The 18,090-nt window shown below is 38.2% G+C and overlaps 1 protein-coding gene across 1 annotated transcript in view; it reads left to right on the plus strand.

Annotated features, from left to right (window-relative positions):
- The window catches only part of nrip2 (nuclear receptor interacting protein 2), a 29,511-nt gene extending 28,929 nt beyond the window's left edge, over nt 1-582 (plus strand). The window contains exon 6 of the mRNA XM_087786564.1: nt 336-582. Coding sequence (XP_087642690.1) covers nt 336-446 — 111 coding nt within the window. The 3' untranslated portion in view covers nt 447-582. The remainder of the gene's footprint in view (nt 1-335) is intronic.
- The last annotated feature ends 17,508 nt before the right edge of the window (nt 583-18,090 follow it).

The raw sequence follows: 18,090 nt of genomic DNA on the forward strand, positions 1-18,090 counted from the left end.
TTTTTCTCACCCACCCACCATTTCTTGGCCATAATATTGAATAACAGGGAACATCGTTTTTATTTTTTAAACAAATGGACTTTTAGTTGCAGTTGGCCAAATATTTTCTCCATCTGTTAAACATTTCTGTTTCCATCGATCCAACATTGCAGGGTTTATTTTCATCATATTGTGTTATTTTTTCTTGCAGTAAAGAAAAGTATGTGCAGCAAATTAAGTTGGTCTTTGGTAAATTAATCTCCTTTTGAGTCATCCAAAGATACAGCAGGGGGTCGAGAGGATAACGCCATTCATTCATGTCAACTAATGCTAATGCAACGTTCTTCCCGACACAGTGCTGTCTGGACCTGAGTCGCCGGGTACTGAAGCTGGAGGGCGGCGAGGAGCTGCACTTCCTGGAGCCCTCCTGCCTCGATGGCCGACACGACAACAACAAGAACCTGTGAGCCCCCTGATTCAGCGCCGGCGGCGGCTGACCCACCTGTCGACTTGGAACGCCTCAAAACGAAACGTGGCGCGATTTGGCGTTGGGCGTCCGAGACCGTGGGATCGAAGTCGGGCATCGCGATGGCTGAGAATTTCTTAACGTTGTCCTTGAGTTTACACCGCCGTAGAGTCGAGGCGACCTCTGCTAGACCTGTTGGTTGATCTGATCTTGATTGAGATTCATTTTCTAGTTTACCACGACAAATTAAAAAACAAAATTGTTCACTGGAATCTTAACTGAAGCATCCATTAATATTTTGGCGTGAATTTAAAAACATGTTTGTTAAACTTTAAGAATTTATGTAATTTTTATTTTGGAGATTTGATCAAAAAATTCTCTTTAAGTAACAAATTCAGTCATTTTTGTGTTAAATCATTTTTTACTCAATAACTGAGTCAAATTTTTAGATGTTTAAAATCAATAATCTGCCGTTGTGTGTACAGAAGTATATGAATTTGCCTTGAAGCATTTTTGTCAGAATGTCCAAGCTCACCACCCTTGCTAGTCGTTGAGTTTGTCGCTACACATTTGCAAATTACACTTCGATATAAAGGAGCCTTGAGTCTCTCCTGGATGACTGAGCTCCTCGCTTCATTTATGGTACATCAACTTAACGTGGCAAACTCATTTTAGAGGCTTGTTGGATCTTAATCTTCTGGTCAACTTTCTGAAATATCACCTCCCTGTTGTCTACTCGCGAAGGGCCACTGGGTATTGGAGTAAATGTCAAAACCAAGATTATTTTTGTTCTTTTCAAAAGGTCTGAGTTAATGAGCGAAATGATTTTGAATGAAAAATTCAAACGATGCTATTAAGAACAAAGTAAAACCCAAAGGATCCATTTGAATTCTAGAGTCTAGACTTGAGATTGAGTTGAGTGTTTCTCAGAATTATACGCTGGAGATTTCTACAAAAAAAAAAACACTTACCTGGAAACAGAAAACGGGGACCAAATAAAAGCATTGTAGCATCTGACAGAAATCCTTTGAGGCAAACTATCACTCTCTAGCAGATGGCAGATCAAACATGAATCGTAAAGGTTCTGATCCTCGGGCGTCTATTTCTGTGCTCTAGGAATAATTTTAGTCCTTGAGCAGGAATCACATGATCCTCTGAGGCGGACGGCTACAGTATTTTGATTTGGTACATCCCTTTTTTCTTTTGCTCTTTCTTTCCCTCGTCCAGAGGATGGATGAGGCTCCCACCGGCACACGAAGAAGAGCTTAAATAACGTGTTTTGACTTGAAACAATTCCATCTGCATGACTTGGTGAACTTCGTCTGCATGTTTGTGTTGAAGTGTCACTTTGGCAGGATGTGTTGGGAGTCCTCGCTGCTTTTAATACATCTGATTGACAGATTGTGTTTCTCACAAGGGAGAAGTGGAGTAAAGATCTCTCGGATCCACTGAGCCCTGTTTTAAAAAAGAAAAAAAAAAAAAAAAAAGCTGCCAAAACTCAACCCCAGCTGCCTTCCCTCTGTGTGATGTCAGGAGAGCGGAACCATCGACCTCCTCTACAAGTACATGGATATTGATTTTGTTACTTGACAGATTCTCTCCTGCTCACAAAAGGCGAGTCTCCTTTAAGGGATGTGATTTTTTTTTAATGCTAAATATAGACTGTTGCTAAACAACAAAAGAGATAAAAACTAGAGGACACACAGAGGAAATTCTCGACACCGAAATACTGCAATGGTCGTCAGGGTTTTGCTGATATCAGCGCAAAAAGAGCATTTTCTGCGGCTGTATTAATGTAGCAAGGTTTTTGCAAATGCGTAAAACGATAAAATAAATGAATATTAACAATAAATAAATCTGCCCCGAGAAGTATATCTTCAGCAAATATGTGGTTATAGATAGAAATGAGTTACAAAAGTTTGAAATGCGTAAAACTTAAAATTTGCCAAATGTGCAAGTATAGCTGCAACCCCTAGTCCTCAAAAGTGAGTTTGGGTTTGAAAATGCATTGGTATATTTGTAACTCGGCCCTTAATTCTAAAGTGCATCTCCTAACTTGACTTCAAATGTGACTGAATTTGCAAATGCATAACTCACTTTCCAAATAACTGGATTTGAGGTTGTGCATTTATTGTGTATTTTAAATCTTTAATGAAATATGGATCTAGGTTTCCAAATAAATAGATAGCATTTATTAATCCCTCTGGAGATCTCCTTCGGGAAATTGGGTTTCCAGTACACAGCAGACGATAGTTTCATAAAAGCAGGAACAAGAACAAAAAGCAAATATAATGAACAAAGTGCAAGGGATGACAAAGTGCAAATATCATTCTAGTTTATCAGCAACTCACTGCTCAAATGTGGGACTAGATTTGAAAATGTGTAAATATAACTCTTACCTTGACTTCAAATTGATTTACAAATACATAACTCACTTTCAAAATAACTGGGTTATACACTTTATAACTCTTTACTCAAATATGGAACTACATTTCAAAATCCATCCACTTCTTTTGCAAATGTGTAAATCTGTAAGTTGGTTTTCAAATGTGTAACCTCAATTTGCAAACAAGCAAGTGTATCTTAAACTCAGTCAGCAAAGGTATGACTGGATCTACAAACGTGTGAATAAAGCCACATATTTGTAAATTAATTTACAGGTGAACTATTTGCAAATCGGTTTATGTATCTACAAACCCTTTGCTACGATAACAGCCACCACAGGTCTGACCTGTTTTTAGCTGTGATGTGTATCTCGCAGATCAAACAAGAATTTAGAAGTTCTTTATCAGTTAAAGAGGAATTACGTTATGGCTAGCGTTAGCTTACACATTGTATACATGCAGGGATTTTAGCAAAACGAACAAAACGGCCAGAAAAAAATGATGACAACGTATAACTTGAACTACGAAGGCAATGACCAATAATCCGCATATAAACAGTAAACACTCAACACATGCAAGTTGTGATAAGGCGCCTAAATATCCATGTGCTCGTGGAAAAGATCGCAGGTGACTCTCTGACATCGATCACAGTCCATCAAAGACGACTCCGTGTCCTCCGTGTGCTTTTAACCACCTCATATTTGCTTGATCGGTGAACCTTAACGCCGGCGACGACAGATTCAGTTACACACATTAAAAGTCCTCTCGGTTGTCACCTGCTTCTTGTGTTTCCATCGGATGATTCATCTGACTCTTGCTGCCGCGTCCGTCCGAACCTCTCTGCGGATGACGTTTCTCTTTGATGTGATTGTGACCTTCCTACGCCGTGTGAGGGGGGGATTTGATGTGCGACAGAAGTTTATTTTTGGTGTTTCTTCTCTTCTGAACAGTATTTTCCCTGAAAAAAAAAATTAAATAAAATTATACGTATTCTGACTATACCGGCCCCGTCCTTTTATGTTCAAACGCATGAGATATGATTGACGTGGAGGAAGCCACGGTTTATAATCACTAATCTGAGAGTGAGTCAGCAGACGGGGTGTAGGAGGAATCCACCAGGAGACGGCGAGCGAAGCCAGTTTTTTTTTTTTTTTTTCCTGGAACTCACATTGATTCTCATGACCTGCACCGGCAGAGCCGCCCCCCCTACGTGCCCATCACTCTAAATAGCAACCTTATCATGTCTGAAGCAGCAGATGTTCCCACAGCACTACGGTGTTTCCCTCCGGGCACAGAAATAAAACCTACAGTAGTGTCATGGGAATCTGTTGAATAAAAGAGTGATGGAGCCAGATCTGATCTGCACTTGTTTCAAGAGACCATGTTAATCTCACTTTTAAAGATAATGAGTGAGAACAGAGAAAAGTTTGTGCTGAAAACGATACAGGAACCGAACATTTCTGCAAATCTCGTCAGTCTTTTATCGGTTTCGACTCTGTGGCCACATCCTGTCACAGCAGGTACTACGAAAAAGGAAATCTGACTTAAAGAAACTGTGGTTATTTTCAGTTTCACACGTTCACCGTATCAACAACAACATCCTGACCAGGACCCAGATGAACATGTTGTTTTCTTTGAGTTGAATTCTAAAAAGATAATTTCTCATTTTGTTCAACACATCGCAGAAGAAATCAAACTAAAAACTAAAAATATAAAAATGACGTGAAGGGCAACTATTGTGAAACTCCAACTCTCTTGACTCGCATGTTTCGAATGTTGAAGTCTTCCTCTCCAAGATGCAGTAAGTCTCTCATCATGACCATGTTTTCAACTTATTACTTCATAAAGTTCTTCCCTGTGTAAAGTCTCAGCGAACAAGAGGTTACGAGAGCGGAATATACGATGACGTAACAATGGCTTCACTCCTCCTCAAGCCAGCTGTAATCACGCCCTCCTTTTTTTATACAAGGAGTCCCTTGAAGGTGGAAACTTCCAAGATTCATGATGCGAAGTGACAAACCTCGATGTTTGACCGATCACAGCAGAGTGGGCTGTTTATGGTGAACAAGATTTCATCTCCAGAACGAAGTGTTATCAGTGAGCGGAGCTTAATATCATTTTGTAATGTAAATATTTCAATATAAAGAGAGTTTAGTACAAACAGACACAATAGAGATACAATAGAGTCCAACATCTATCTAAGAGACACTTAAATCAACACTTTAGTTGAACCTTCAAGAAAATTCCAAGGTCATCTAAAAATCTATATTTAATACCCAACTATCTTTTTAGTATTTCTGCTCAAATGATAAGAAAACTGTTGACAAGCCAAACTTCTGTCGAAACGAAATGTGAGATGATGATGAAGATTTTTGTGATCATGACAGTTTGAAGTTTCAAACTGGGATAAAAATCAACTGATATGGTTGATAGTTTCATAAGTGTACAGTAGCTCCAGCTCCAGGTCTCAGCCATTCAGGGATATAAAAGTAAGTCTATAAGTACGCCGAGGATCTTAGTTCAGCCTTAATGATTAAGAAAAAGAAAAGTTTTGTATTCAGATAATATGATCTCTTTGCTCTTAGCACTGCAGCACCGATAAATATTTAATAAGAACATTCTCATTAACGTCCTCGACACCAACGCAGAGAAACAAGAGGGTCGTTAGCTGGAACTGGATCAGGATGTTTGCGGGAGCTGAGATTCTGTTGGTCTTTTTATAGACGGTCACAATGGTTTGTATCTTTTAAAACGCGATCCCCCGTGTCCAGTCGATCGTAAAGGTAGCCTGTGTAGATCACTTGTAGATCTTGTATCTGGAAATAAGGCATTTGCTGTAAATTCCTTGTCGTTTCGTCCGTTACTTTGTTTTCTTCAGGTTAAATGTCGAATTTATTCAACATAATTGTCTTATTTTGATGAATCAACCTCCTCAATGCTGAGGCATCTTTTCTATGTTTTCAGGAGAAATTATATCAAAAAAAGAAACCAACTTAATTTTAAAACTCTGAAAAAAACTAAAAAAAACTAAGGCATCCTCATTAAAACATTCACTAACATGTTCACATTATGATACATAAAAAAAAAAAGTATCTTGGATATTATACATTTCAATAAAACATGAAATAACTCATTATAAAATAACTCATATCTTCTCACCAAGAACAGTGGTTATGAACGTGGCCCGGTGCGATGACAAGGGGGAGCAGAATATTTGAAAGAAAAAGAAAAAGGAATCCAAAAAAATGATGATAAGGAAAAGAAACATACCACATTTAGCCTGACGAGCTAAGGATGGTTGAAACATGTCTCTTGAATTGCTCATGTAAGTGAACTATGATGACTGTTACCTCTTTGAAAGATGCCGTATCTATCTATTATAACTACAGTGTGTGTCTGTAAAACAAAAATTAAACGAGACTCTTAGAGATGAATGTATCTTTATATCAAAATAAAAGAATAATGCATTTAAAAAAACAATTGATTAACATATATTGATTCATGAAATGAAAAATAAAAACAATTTAATTCTGAAACTGTTTCAGATCCTTTAGAGGTTTTTCTGAATCTACATAAATATCTTCCTTCTTAATTCTTTGTCAGTTTTGGTGATTGTTGCTCATCCATCATGTGACATCTAATCATCCCTGGTGAGCTTTTGAATCAACACTATTTTTTTGTGTTTTCATTCAGGGCCATAAATGAGCTAAAAAGTGAATCGTTACTGAAGATGTTTATTCATCTGATCCAGAGAACATAAGCATCACCAGACAGACGTCATCTTCCTCAGGACAGGCAGTTCATTCCACAGCTCGGACATGGATTGGGTGTCAAATTAATCCTGGTACGATTAGCTTCCACATTTAATGGGAAGTGACAAATACATTTCCTTCTTCCGATGTTACGTCAGGACGCTGCTGTCAAACCATCTAGGAGGTCCGGGGACCAGTTGTCTGTCCGTCAGGATCAAGTTGTAGCGACTCAGGTCCACACGCATGAGATGTTAGAGATTCAACATTAGCCAGATTTATTTAACGATAAATAATCCTTTTGATCTGACATATTTTTACACTGTATGACTAATTTTCTGCACATACAATCCATCAGATACAATCATGTGTGATGCAATAGCAGTTTTATGAGTGTCTTTCAGAAAGTAACTGTATCTTCTAGTACTTTATTAGATAGATGGATGGATGGACCGATTGATGGATGGATGGACCGATGGATGGATCAATGGATGGATGGACTGATGGATGAATGGATGAATGGATGGATAGATGGATGGATGGATGGATGGATGGATGGATGGATGGATGGATGGATGGATGGATGGATGGATGGATGGATGGATGGATGGATGGATGGATGGATGGATGGATGGATGGATGGATGGATGGATGGATGGATGGATGGATGGATGGATGGATGGATGGATGGGTAGGTGGATGGGTGGGTGGGTGGGTGGATGGATGGATGGATGGATGGATGGACGGACGGACGGACGGACGGACGGACAGACAGACAGACAGACAGACAGACAGACAGACAGATAGACAGATAGATAGATAGATAGATAGATAGATAGATAGATAGATAGATAGATAGATAGATAGATAGATAGATAGATAGATAGATAGATAGATAGATAGATAGATAGATAGATAGATAGATAGATAGATAGATAGATAGATAGATAGATAGATAGATAGATAGATAGATAGATAGATAGATAGATAGATTCCTTCTACTTCCCATCGGACCCTGTTTAAAATATTTCTAGGATTGCAAATAATGAATATATATTTAATTAATTGTTTGAAATACTTAAAGGTAAAATGAGTTGTTGCCAATGATACAGTATTTCACCATCATTCACCATCAACAAATATTTAAAACTTGTCATAAGCCTCACCTTCTACACATAACTCCTGTAAATACAGATCCACGACAACAGCTGGTTTTAGCTTCCATCAGCTTGTGAACAAGAAAAAGGAAGTTCATGTTATTCTTAGTTCAATCATTAATGTCTAGTAAAGTTTAACAGCATCTCTTAGGTTTAGTGACGACTGACTTGAAAAGTCCAGAGATCGACCTTTGAACCACAGAAACTCATGGAATTGTGATTTACTAACTGAACTGTTGAATCAGGGATGAGTTATTTTTTAACTTTCTGCTAAGTTAGAAGTAACTCTATGTTCTGATCTCTGCAAGGTGGAACAAGAAAAACTAGAAAAGTACTCGCATATCTGCCAGGTCATACATTTTCACCCAAAATACTTTTTTATTGGAAATATATACTTAGTCTTAGAAGAGTGTGAGTTTTTAAATTGTAGTTACGAAAGATTAATAATTTATTTTATCGTTTTGTAAAGTATTCTCCTTGGGGGATGTAATTACCTACATAAGGAATTTCCTAACACAAAATTAATTTAATTAATATTGTTAATTTATTGTATTAGATAAGATAAGTCAACTTTCTAAAGGCAAATTATTCCTAAATCCAGACTTTTTCTGTTGCCCACTTAAACTGAGACTGTCAACTTAAGAAAATGTCATGAAGTTAAAACGTCAAGAGGCCAAACTATTTCTTAAATACCACGAACCTAACTGTGTGTGGCGAAGAAACATTAATATTAAGTTCCTCTTTTAATGTTAATTGTTTGGAATTCAAACTTTTACAGAGATAGTTCGCCCCAAAATAACCAAGAGTTATATGCAAAAATGTATGTTCATTTTAATGTAGCAACTAGACTTCCGTTTTCTTCGTCCTAAAATACACATAAAAACATCAAAATACCTCCAGACTGCTCGTTTGTAAATTAACTCTTGTATTGAAGCATCAACAAGAGGAATTGTTCTGGAAAAATACTTATATAAGTCTATATTTTAAGCTAGTTTGTAGCATTAGCTTAAATAATTACAAGTAATAACGATTTTTGTTGACGCAGATGAAGACGAAGACAACATAGCTCCAGTCGCTACGTTAAAATGAACATACATTTTTGTTTATAATTCTAAAAAAGGAACAGTAGATTCTTATCCACGGATATAAGAGCCCGAGCTGGGGTGTAAGTCTGGATCAGATCAGTGATGTAAGGAGGAGCCTGACCATGAATAGATCTGGAAGTAAGAACCAGAATTTTAAAATGAATCCTGAAAGAAACTGGAAGCCAGTGAAGAATTTTAAGGATCGGAGAAATGTGAGTTCTTCTACTAGAGCAGGTCAGAATTCTCGCTGCAGAGTTTTGTATTAACTGCAGGCGAGACAATCATCAGATAACGTGATGCTAATACAGGATTAAAGTAGTATCTTAATGCCATTTATTGTAATTTTCCACAATGGCATGAAGGTCAATACAACTTTATTGTTCTGTTGGTTCATAAGTCTTGATGTTCTAATTCCAGGAACCAACACCTGTGGCTACTGTTGAATCAATACCTCTGACATCGGTCATAAAAACAATGTGTTTTGAGGCATGTCGCAAATTTTCCAGCAGCGTTTAGATTCGTGGAATCTCCTTAAAGTCCTAATATTGTCCGATGAATAATTCAGCGCGTTCTTGTCAGAAGCCAGAGTTATGCAGCAGCGTCGGCGGCGAGAGAGAAGCCTGGAGGAAGAGTGGCCTCGCTGTCAGCTCCTATAGACCCGCTCACACCACTGATGCAGTCACATGTCTCATGGCGCCGGCTTTTATTAGATTATTAGTATTATATCAGAAATGGTATACGGCAACTGGGCGTACACTCGACTGTGATCTGGTGTTTGTGCCTCTTCCATTATGTGACAGTCGAGCTAGAAGCTCTGAACATCCATATTGATCTGTCAGGTGCGACTCTCCTGTGGCTGCGGGTTTTTGCTTCACTTATTTACAGTGTTTTCCAGAGTTCCATCTGTATCTCAGAAGGATTTGAGGTCTCCAAGTGTGTCTGCGTATGTGAGAGGGTGAGTGTGATGTGAGTGTGTGTGTGTGTGAGTGTATATGTAAGTGTGTGTATGTGAGAGGGTGAGTGTGTGTGGTGTGAGTGTATATGTAAGTGTGTGTATGTGAGAGGGTGAGTGTGATGTGAGTGTGTGTGTGTGTGAGTGTATTTGTAAGTGTATGTATGTGAGAGGGTGAGTGTGATGTGAGAGTGTGTGTGTGTGAGTGTATATGTAAGTGTGTGTATGTGAGAGGGTGAGTGTGATGTGAGTGTGTGTGGTGTGAGAGTGTGTGTGTGTGTGAGTGTATATGTAAGTGTGTGTATGTGAGAGGGTGAGTGTGTGCGTGTGTGATGTGAGAGTGTGTGTGTGAGTGTATATGTAAGTGTATGTATGTGAGAGGGTGAGTGTGTGTGTGTGTGTGTGTGTGTGTGATGTGAGAGTGTGTGTGTGAGTGTATATGTAAGTGTGTGTATGTGAGAGGGTGAGTGTGTGTGTGTGTGATGTGAGAGTGTGTGTGTGTGTGAGTGTATATGTAAGTGTATGTATGTGAGAGGGTGAGTGTGTGTGTGTGTGTGTGTGTGATGTGAGAGTGTGTGTGTGAGTGTATATGTAAGTGTGTGTATGTGAGAGGGTGAGTGTGTGCGTGTGTGGTGTGAGAGTGTGTGTGTGTGTGAGTGTATATGTAAGTGTATGTATGTGAGAGGGTGAGTGTGTGTGTGTGTGTGTGTGTGTGTGTGTGATGTGAGAGTGTGTGTGTGGTGTGAGAGTGTGTGTGTGATGTGAAAGGGTGAGTGGGTGTTTGTGTGATGTGAGAGTGTGTGTGTGAGTGTATATGTAAGTGTTTGTATGTGAGAGGGTAAGTGTGTGTGTGAGTGTTTGTATTTGAGTGTGTGTATGTGGAAGGGTGAGTGTGTGTGTGTGATGTGAGTTTGTGTACGTGAGTGTGTGTATGTACGTGAGTGTGTGTGTGTATGTGAGTGTTTGTATGTGAGAGGGTGAGTGTGTGTGTGATGTGAGTGTGTGTGTGTGTGTGATGTGAGTGTGTGTATGTGAGTGTGTGTGTGATGTGAGTGTGTGTGTGATGTGAGTGTGTGTATGTGAGTGTGTGTGTGTGTATGTGAGAGGGTGAGTTTGTGTGTGATGTGAGTGTATGTGAGTGTCTGATGTGAGTGTGTGTGTTTGTGTGAGTGTGTGTATGTGAGAGGGTGAGTGTGTTTGTTTGTGTGTGTGTGTGTGTGTTTGTGTGAGTGTGTGTATGTGAGTGTGTGTATGTGAGAGGGTGTGTGTGTGTGTTTGTGTGTGTGTGTGTGTGTTTGTGTGAGTGTATGTATGTGAGTGTGTGTATGTGAGAGGATGTGTGTGTGTGTATGTGAGTGTCTGATGTGAGTGTGTGTGTTTGTGTGAGTGTGTGTGTTTGTGTGAGTGTGTGTATGTGAGAGGGTGTATGTGAGAGGGTGAGTGTGTGTATGTGAGTGTGTGTATGTGAGAGGGTGAGTGTGTTTGTTTGTGTGTTAGCACTATTGTGGATTCAGTGACACCAGCCGGTGCAGCTCAAGTGACTTGATCAAATCAGAACTGGCAAAAAACACAAAATTGTTGGTACCACTAGTTTACTGAAATAAAAAAAAAAGAAAAATGGTCACAGAAATAACTTGTATGTGATAAAAGTAATTATAAAAAAAACAATTATATAAAAACCAGAGAATGCTTTTGGACCATGTTTTAACCATGAGTCAATTTTAAAAATGGACAAATACGATCGTAATCTTACTTAACATTTTGTAGCGACAAATGATTTCTCGAACCATCAATGACACTTCTACAAACTGCTCAATTTGTCTCAGGGTTGAGGAGTGTCTTGTCCAGACGGCATGTTTCATCTCCTTCCATAGATGTTCAGCTGAATTTAGATCAGCAAATCACTGAAAGCCACTTCAGAATAGTCAGATTTATTTTTCCTTCTAGCCATTCTTGGGGGTTTTTAGCTGTGTTTTCTTTTGGGTCATTAACTTGTTGCAGGACCTGCGACTGATACCAAGCTTTCTGGCAATGGTCAGCACAATTCTCTCTAGAATACCTCAATATTCATAGCAAAGCACAACCTAGCCTCCATGTTTCACCGTGGTGAAGTTTTGTGAAGGTGAACATGGAGCTGATGTGCAAAAAAGGTTTAAGTAACGTCCTGTTAAACAATCTCACAGAAGCTTTGTCGCTCGTCCAAATCCATTCTGGCTGTTTTTCAACAATTTATTTCCAACAATGGAGTCCTCGAATGAAGTCCACTCTGGCTCAAACAATGACGGTGCAATCTGACACTGATGTACCTTGACCTTGGAGTATCTTTAGAGGTCCTTCAAGGCTCTTTTGTTATTGTATGATTCGTCTCTTTAATTTTTCATCAATTTTCTTCCTGATGCCAAGTCTAGGGATGTTGGCTACAGTTCAATGGATCTTACGTTTCTGAATCATAGTCTCAGGAAGCTTTGAACTTTAATATGATTTTCTATCATTTATTTTTCAATTTCCTGAGAAAAATTCCTGCTTCCTCTGGTCCATGTTTTTAATATGGTAAACATGTCACCAATGGTTAGTGCGAGTACTTAGTGACCCAATAATGAGGCCTACTGACCTACAAGTTTGCAGACACCATTGGTTCTAAGCCAACACATCTTGGTTGAACCCTACGGTCACGTTTTCTTTTCTAGAGGAACCATCAATTTGTCAAGGCCTGATTCAAGTGCTGTTGTGTTTTAATCTAATAACAGAGTTTGATTGTTTTATTTCAATTATTTTTATTATTATTATTATTATAACTTTTCACATTTTCAAGTGTTTTCTGTGACCAGTTGTGGGTTTTATTTTTGTTAAACAAGGTGTACCAAACCATCTACGAGTTTAAAACATACAATGGAATCAGAAAAATAATAAATAATGATCGTTCGAAAACGTGTTTTAGATTTTTTTTTAATACTGCTACAAACTATCTTAGAATACAGTTTAATGTTTGAGTTATTCCATAACAATTACTCATGTCAAGGCTTCAATCCAGGATGGAGAGACGAGCAGTATGGTGGTATTTGGATGTTTTTAAGTTGTTGTTTTTTGGACGAAGATGAAGACAACTGAGCTCCAGTCGCTACATTAAAATGAACAAACATTTTTGTCTATAAATCTAAAAAAGTAACAGATCAACATGAGTAGAAAATGAATGAAATGAACGATGAATTGAGGTCAATAAGAGTTTGAAAGAGATGAAAAAATGTTGCTTCTAATTGACCAGCTTGAATATTCACCTGAAATTTGCTGACATATGCAAAAACGAACATTTCCACCAGATCTTTAGTATTTTATTGTATCTCGCCATTTTTTTTTGCTATAAATACAACGTTGCACTGTGTCAGCCTTAAATTTATAATTTGTTCATTGTACAGTTTTCCTACTTTCTTTTCACAACCACATGAACCACAGGAGGAAACCACTGATCTTCAATTAACTTCACAATCGAGACGTTAAGCCCAGTATACAATGACTATGGCCAGAATAGGAATACACACAATAGTATCTCATATGTACTACATCCACCAAGGTTTATCTGTCTGTTTGCGAAGTAACTCAACAAGCATTTCAATGATATTGCCAGGAAATGTTAGAAATATTGGTGTTTGGTATTCTGTTTTACCATCAGGATCCCCCAAATTTTTGAAGAAATTCCCCAAAAATTAAAAAGTGAACTAAAAAACATGACTTCGTGCGAAATTGAATTTGTTTTAGTGTTGCAAAAACTCAGAATTCCAACACAATATTCACGCTGCAACCAAAGTTGGCATTGTAAACTAACTAGCTAATCGAGAATGAGCTTCAAATATAGTAAGTAAGTAAGTAAGTAAGTAATATTTATTTATATAGCGCTTTTCCAGACCAGGGTCACAAAGCGCTTAGACAATCAAAACAATACTCAAAAAAGTACATACTTTAAAGATCAAGATAATACTGAAAACAACACAGGAGTTCGAGAAATTCAAGGAAAAGCCTGAACAAATAGAAACGTCTTAAGGTGTTTCTTAAAGGATATATATATATATATATATATATATATATATATATATCGGATAATAGTTGATTATCTGAGTAGTTACAACATCGCTGGTTTTCCCGTTATTAAGAAATGTAATGTTGGCTCAAAGCACAGTATAAAAGAAAGAGCAAATCAGTAACTGTTACGGGACTAAACCTCACAAAGAAAATATGTACAAGCGTCGGAATCATGAATCTCACGATCGTCATATCAACTGGAATGTGAGTGAGAATCAGACATTCCTTAAAAAAAGGTTAATCTAGTTCAAGAGCCGTCGATGAATCTTGTTGATAAGTTCCGAGCAGGATTTACAGTTTGCCTCCAGGCAGAGCTCCTGGCTAAAAAAGGGCATTTTTTCTCTTTTGAATGTAGTAAACAAGAGACAAGTCGACCGAAAATAGACGACGAACACGAGGAAGGACACACAAGGTCAAAAGGTCACGACTGTCCTTGAGTCTTCGGGGGTAAATGTGGGAGCAACATGTTGCGAAAAGATACACATTTTATATCTGGACCTATTTGACCTTTACAAGCGAATATATAAAAATAGCCATTTACAAAAACAGGAAACTGATTTATGCATCAGGACTTTAGCTGGAAACTTTCATCCTGACATTTATCCGAGAGAAGATAAGAATCACACGTGAAGATAGAGAACAAAGTCTTGCACACAGTTTTGTAAATACATTTTAGAAAAAGCAACATTGTTTGTGCGCACACATGTAGAATCACAGTGAATAAAAACACACAACTTGGCAGAAAATCTAGTTTACTGATAAAGTTAAAGAGTGTATTAATATTTAGTTCATACTGTGATTATCAAGCTGCTTAATGTAGTACACAACATTTCTGATAGATACACAACAGAGTTGACAGTAAATAATTAAGAAATGTCATGAATGGATTTAATAAAACATCATCATACAAACAATCATGCCGTTCAGACAGACAACCATTACAGACACACACGTTCACCTACGCAAAATCCAAAGTTGCTTTCTATACTGTAGAAGGAAGCGGAGTACCTGGAGGAAACTAGCGAAAGCATAGGGAGAATCATACAAACCTTAAGTTATCTGACGTTTCTGTGGTTGGGCTGCAGGACTAACCACGACTCAATCTAACTTAATTAGGGTTGTGGTCTTTGGACTGGGGTCCATCCCAGCTACTAAGGGTGTGAGACAAGGGGCACCCTGAAGAGTTGGTCATATAAATACAGTAGAAGAACAAACAAAACATGGGGCAACTATGGACTTAACATTGAAATCCTTTGAGTTCCCAGCGACTGAGGACGAGAGGATACAGTCGACACCAACAGCTGGTGTTTGGACATATTTTTGATTCAAAACAAATGAAAGCATTTACGACTTCATCAAGAGTCGTGTGGTCTGCGACACTAGAGTCAAGTACTCGACAATACTACAAATATTATATTGTTCCTACAGTAGCACAATATGTCGTATCGCTGCCTCTGTATCATGAAACATATCGTATCGCTAAATTCTTGCCGATACACACCCTCGTAAAAACGCTACGTTTTTAGAAAGTGGGAGGAAACCAGAGTGCCCAGAGAAAACCCACACGATCAGAATGTGTAGTATAGGTTATGACCTTGAGTAAAGCATCCTGGTTGCACTTTATTTTGTACTTTTGTACTTTATTGAATATTGTTTTGATTGTTAAAGCGCTTTGTGACCCTGGTCTGGAAAAGCGCTATACAAATAAAAATGACTTTCTTACTTACTTTCTCACCATCAAACAGAAAAATAAACTGTCACCACACAACAGACTGAGCCAAAATAATTGGATCACAACACACTCCACTTCCTCGTCAGTACGAGCGCAATCTGGTCGGCTTCATCATTCTCTCAGTTTACCATCAGGCAGGAGTTATGATGTCCTATCAGCTGGAAAAGACAATCACAGAATCATCGTGCAATCACAGGACTGAATAGCAATAGATGTTTTGACACTTTAACGATTCTTTTAATTGGATTTCACGAACACCTTGTGCGACAGTGTTTGTGTCAAAGACACTTTTCATGTTTAAAGAAATGAGACCAAGGACGTTCACCTGAAGAAGCCTCGGTGTTCAGTTCAGGCGGTTCATCACAGTTGCTGGAAGGAAATTATTTTGTTTTAATATGTATTAAATAGCGTTTTCTTTTTAAAATTGAGATGATATATACAGTATTTGTTGTGTCATGGGTTTACTATGATACATGCTGTTCGCCGAACTTTTTGTTCTCGTCGTGTCAATCAGGACATTTGCGCCTGTTGCTGAGTCGACAGTCGCGGGTCCTTCAATGATTAAAGGCGGTGCTGTGTCTCAAATCGCGTACTTCTGGCGGTTAGTATGCATCGGGATAGTGTACGTACTAACTAGTAGGCAAATTCTCGATAGATAGTACTGTCTGAAATCAAACACTGCTGCTACACACTAACAGGAAATGACGCGACAGCTTCTTCTTCTACTACTATTTAACAATGATTTCAACCAGCTGTAGGAACACTAGCGACACCTGCTGGCAGCACATTTTGTTTGGATCAATAAATATGTATGTATATATATATATATATATATATATATATATATATATGACTAAACTTCCGTTTACAACGTCAACGTTATAAGATGGCAGCTGTTTAGGGTAAATAGCGTCCATCGATCCATACTCAGTTTTTTGTGGGCATTTAAGTACGACAATTTAGTGTGAATGGCGCACTATATTTCACATACTAAGAATTGAGACGCACTTATGCAATAAAAATACCTAGTTTAAGTACGTAAGTATGCGATTTGAGACACAGCTCTGCTCTTCCCTAGCAATAGGCAGCGGATTGTTATCCTTGTTACACAGTATGTCATACCTGAATAATTGTCCTGCTCTATTGTGTTTTTACGTAGTCTTTTTTCAGCGTGTTTTTCAGTCTTCCTGAATTATGTTCTCCACCTGGTTCATGGTGTGTTTTGAGTTTATCTTCTGGACAAGGATACGGACACTTCTTCGTCGATTACTTCTACAATGTGAATAAACCTGTGTGTATTTTCCTTTTCTGGCTGTTGTTTCGTTGCTTCACTCCACCTCTGGGTCTGGCTTTTATCTAGTTATTACACGATATGATTTTTTTTCTTAAAGGAGAGGCCTGTTTTATCCCCCACACCCCTTACAATTGACAAAATTAGCTGAAAATTCTGGAATTCTCCATTCCTTAGTTTGTAATACATTGTTTGAATTTCATCAAATTGGGAAATATTAAAATGGTCCTCCTGGTCTTTTGCCACACTTAATTTTTACCGAGATAGATTTGCTTGTTGTCTAAGAGGCCAGTAGTCTAGTCGCCAATGTTCAAACGTCCACGTAAAAAAATTACTTACTAGTTTGAATAGTATTTCATTTGTTAAGAACAGATATATATTATTATGCTTAATATATAAACAATTGTAATATGTGATCGTTTTTTAATAGTGATAAATTAGTTTTATCGTATTATTTTGGATTTTAACAAAAAAATCATGCTGTTATTAAAAGATAAAATGTTGTTGTTTTTTTAACTCATTTTCATGATCGTCCATTTATTTTGTGGCTTAGGCTTGTTATGGTCGGATGAAGCTTCATGAAACAGTGTCATGTTGTTTAGAGGACAGTAGGTGGCGCCATCAGTTTAAAAATGATGTTTCATTAGAACAGTTGTTCTAAACAAAGTAAAATAGTGCAGATACCGCCATCTAGTGGACTCTGAAAATAATGACACTGCTTCATGAAGCTTCATCAGACCATGCCTTGCAAAATATTTTCCAGACATGATACAATATATATACGAATTGGCTAAGACTGAAAAAGAAAGAAACACCTCGTCAGAAAAACAATTGAACCTGATGAACCTTTCTAGACAAACCTCAACACGGACACTTAAGAAACACATTTACGTTTCAAAACATTTGATAAAACATCATCCATGTTTTTAAGGGGAATCCCAAATGAGCTCCTTCAGACGTGAACATATCTTCGATCTCCGAGGAGAGAAGCTGCGAGGACGTCTGGAACACCAGGACTCGCTCATTTAAAGAGACAAACATCACGCACGACTCATATTTAATGCAGGAGAAACAGATACGCCGTCCACACGGGAGGTTACAGGATCCTCCTGTTGTGACGCCTCAGAGTCAGCAGTCAACAAACCCTGCAGGCGCCACACAAACAGTATGGCTGCCATACGGATCCTCTGTATGCAACGATTGCTTTGTGACGTCACAGTT

Source organism: Callionymus lyra, chromosome 3 (assembly GCF_982586985.1).
Source record: "Callionymus lyra chromosome 3, fCalLyr1.hap1.1, whole genome shotgun sequence".
Classification (NCBI taxonomy): Eukaryota; Metazoa; Chordata; class Actinopteri; order Syngnathiformes; family Callionymidae; genus Callionymus; species Callionymus lyra.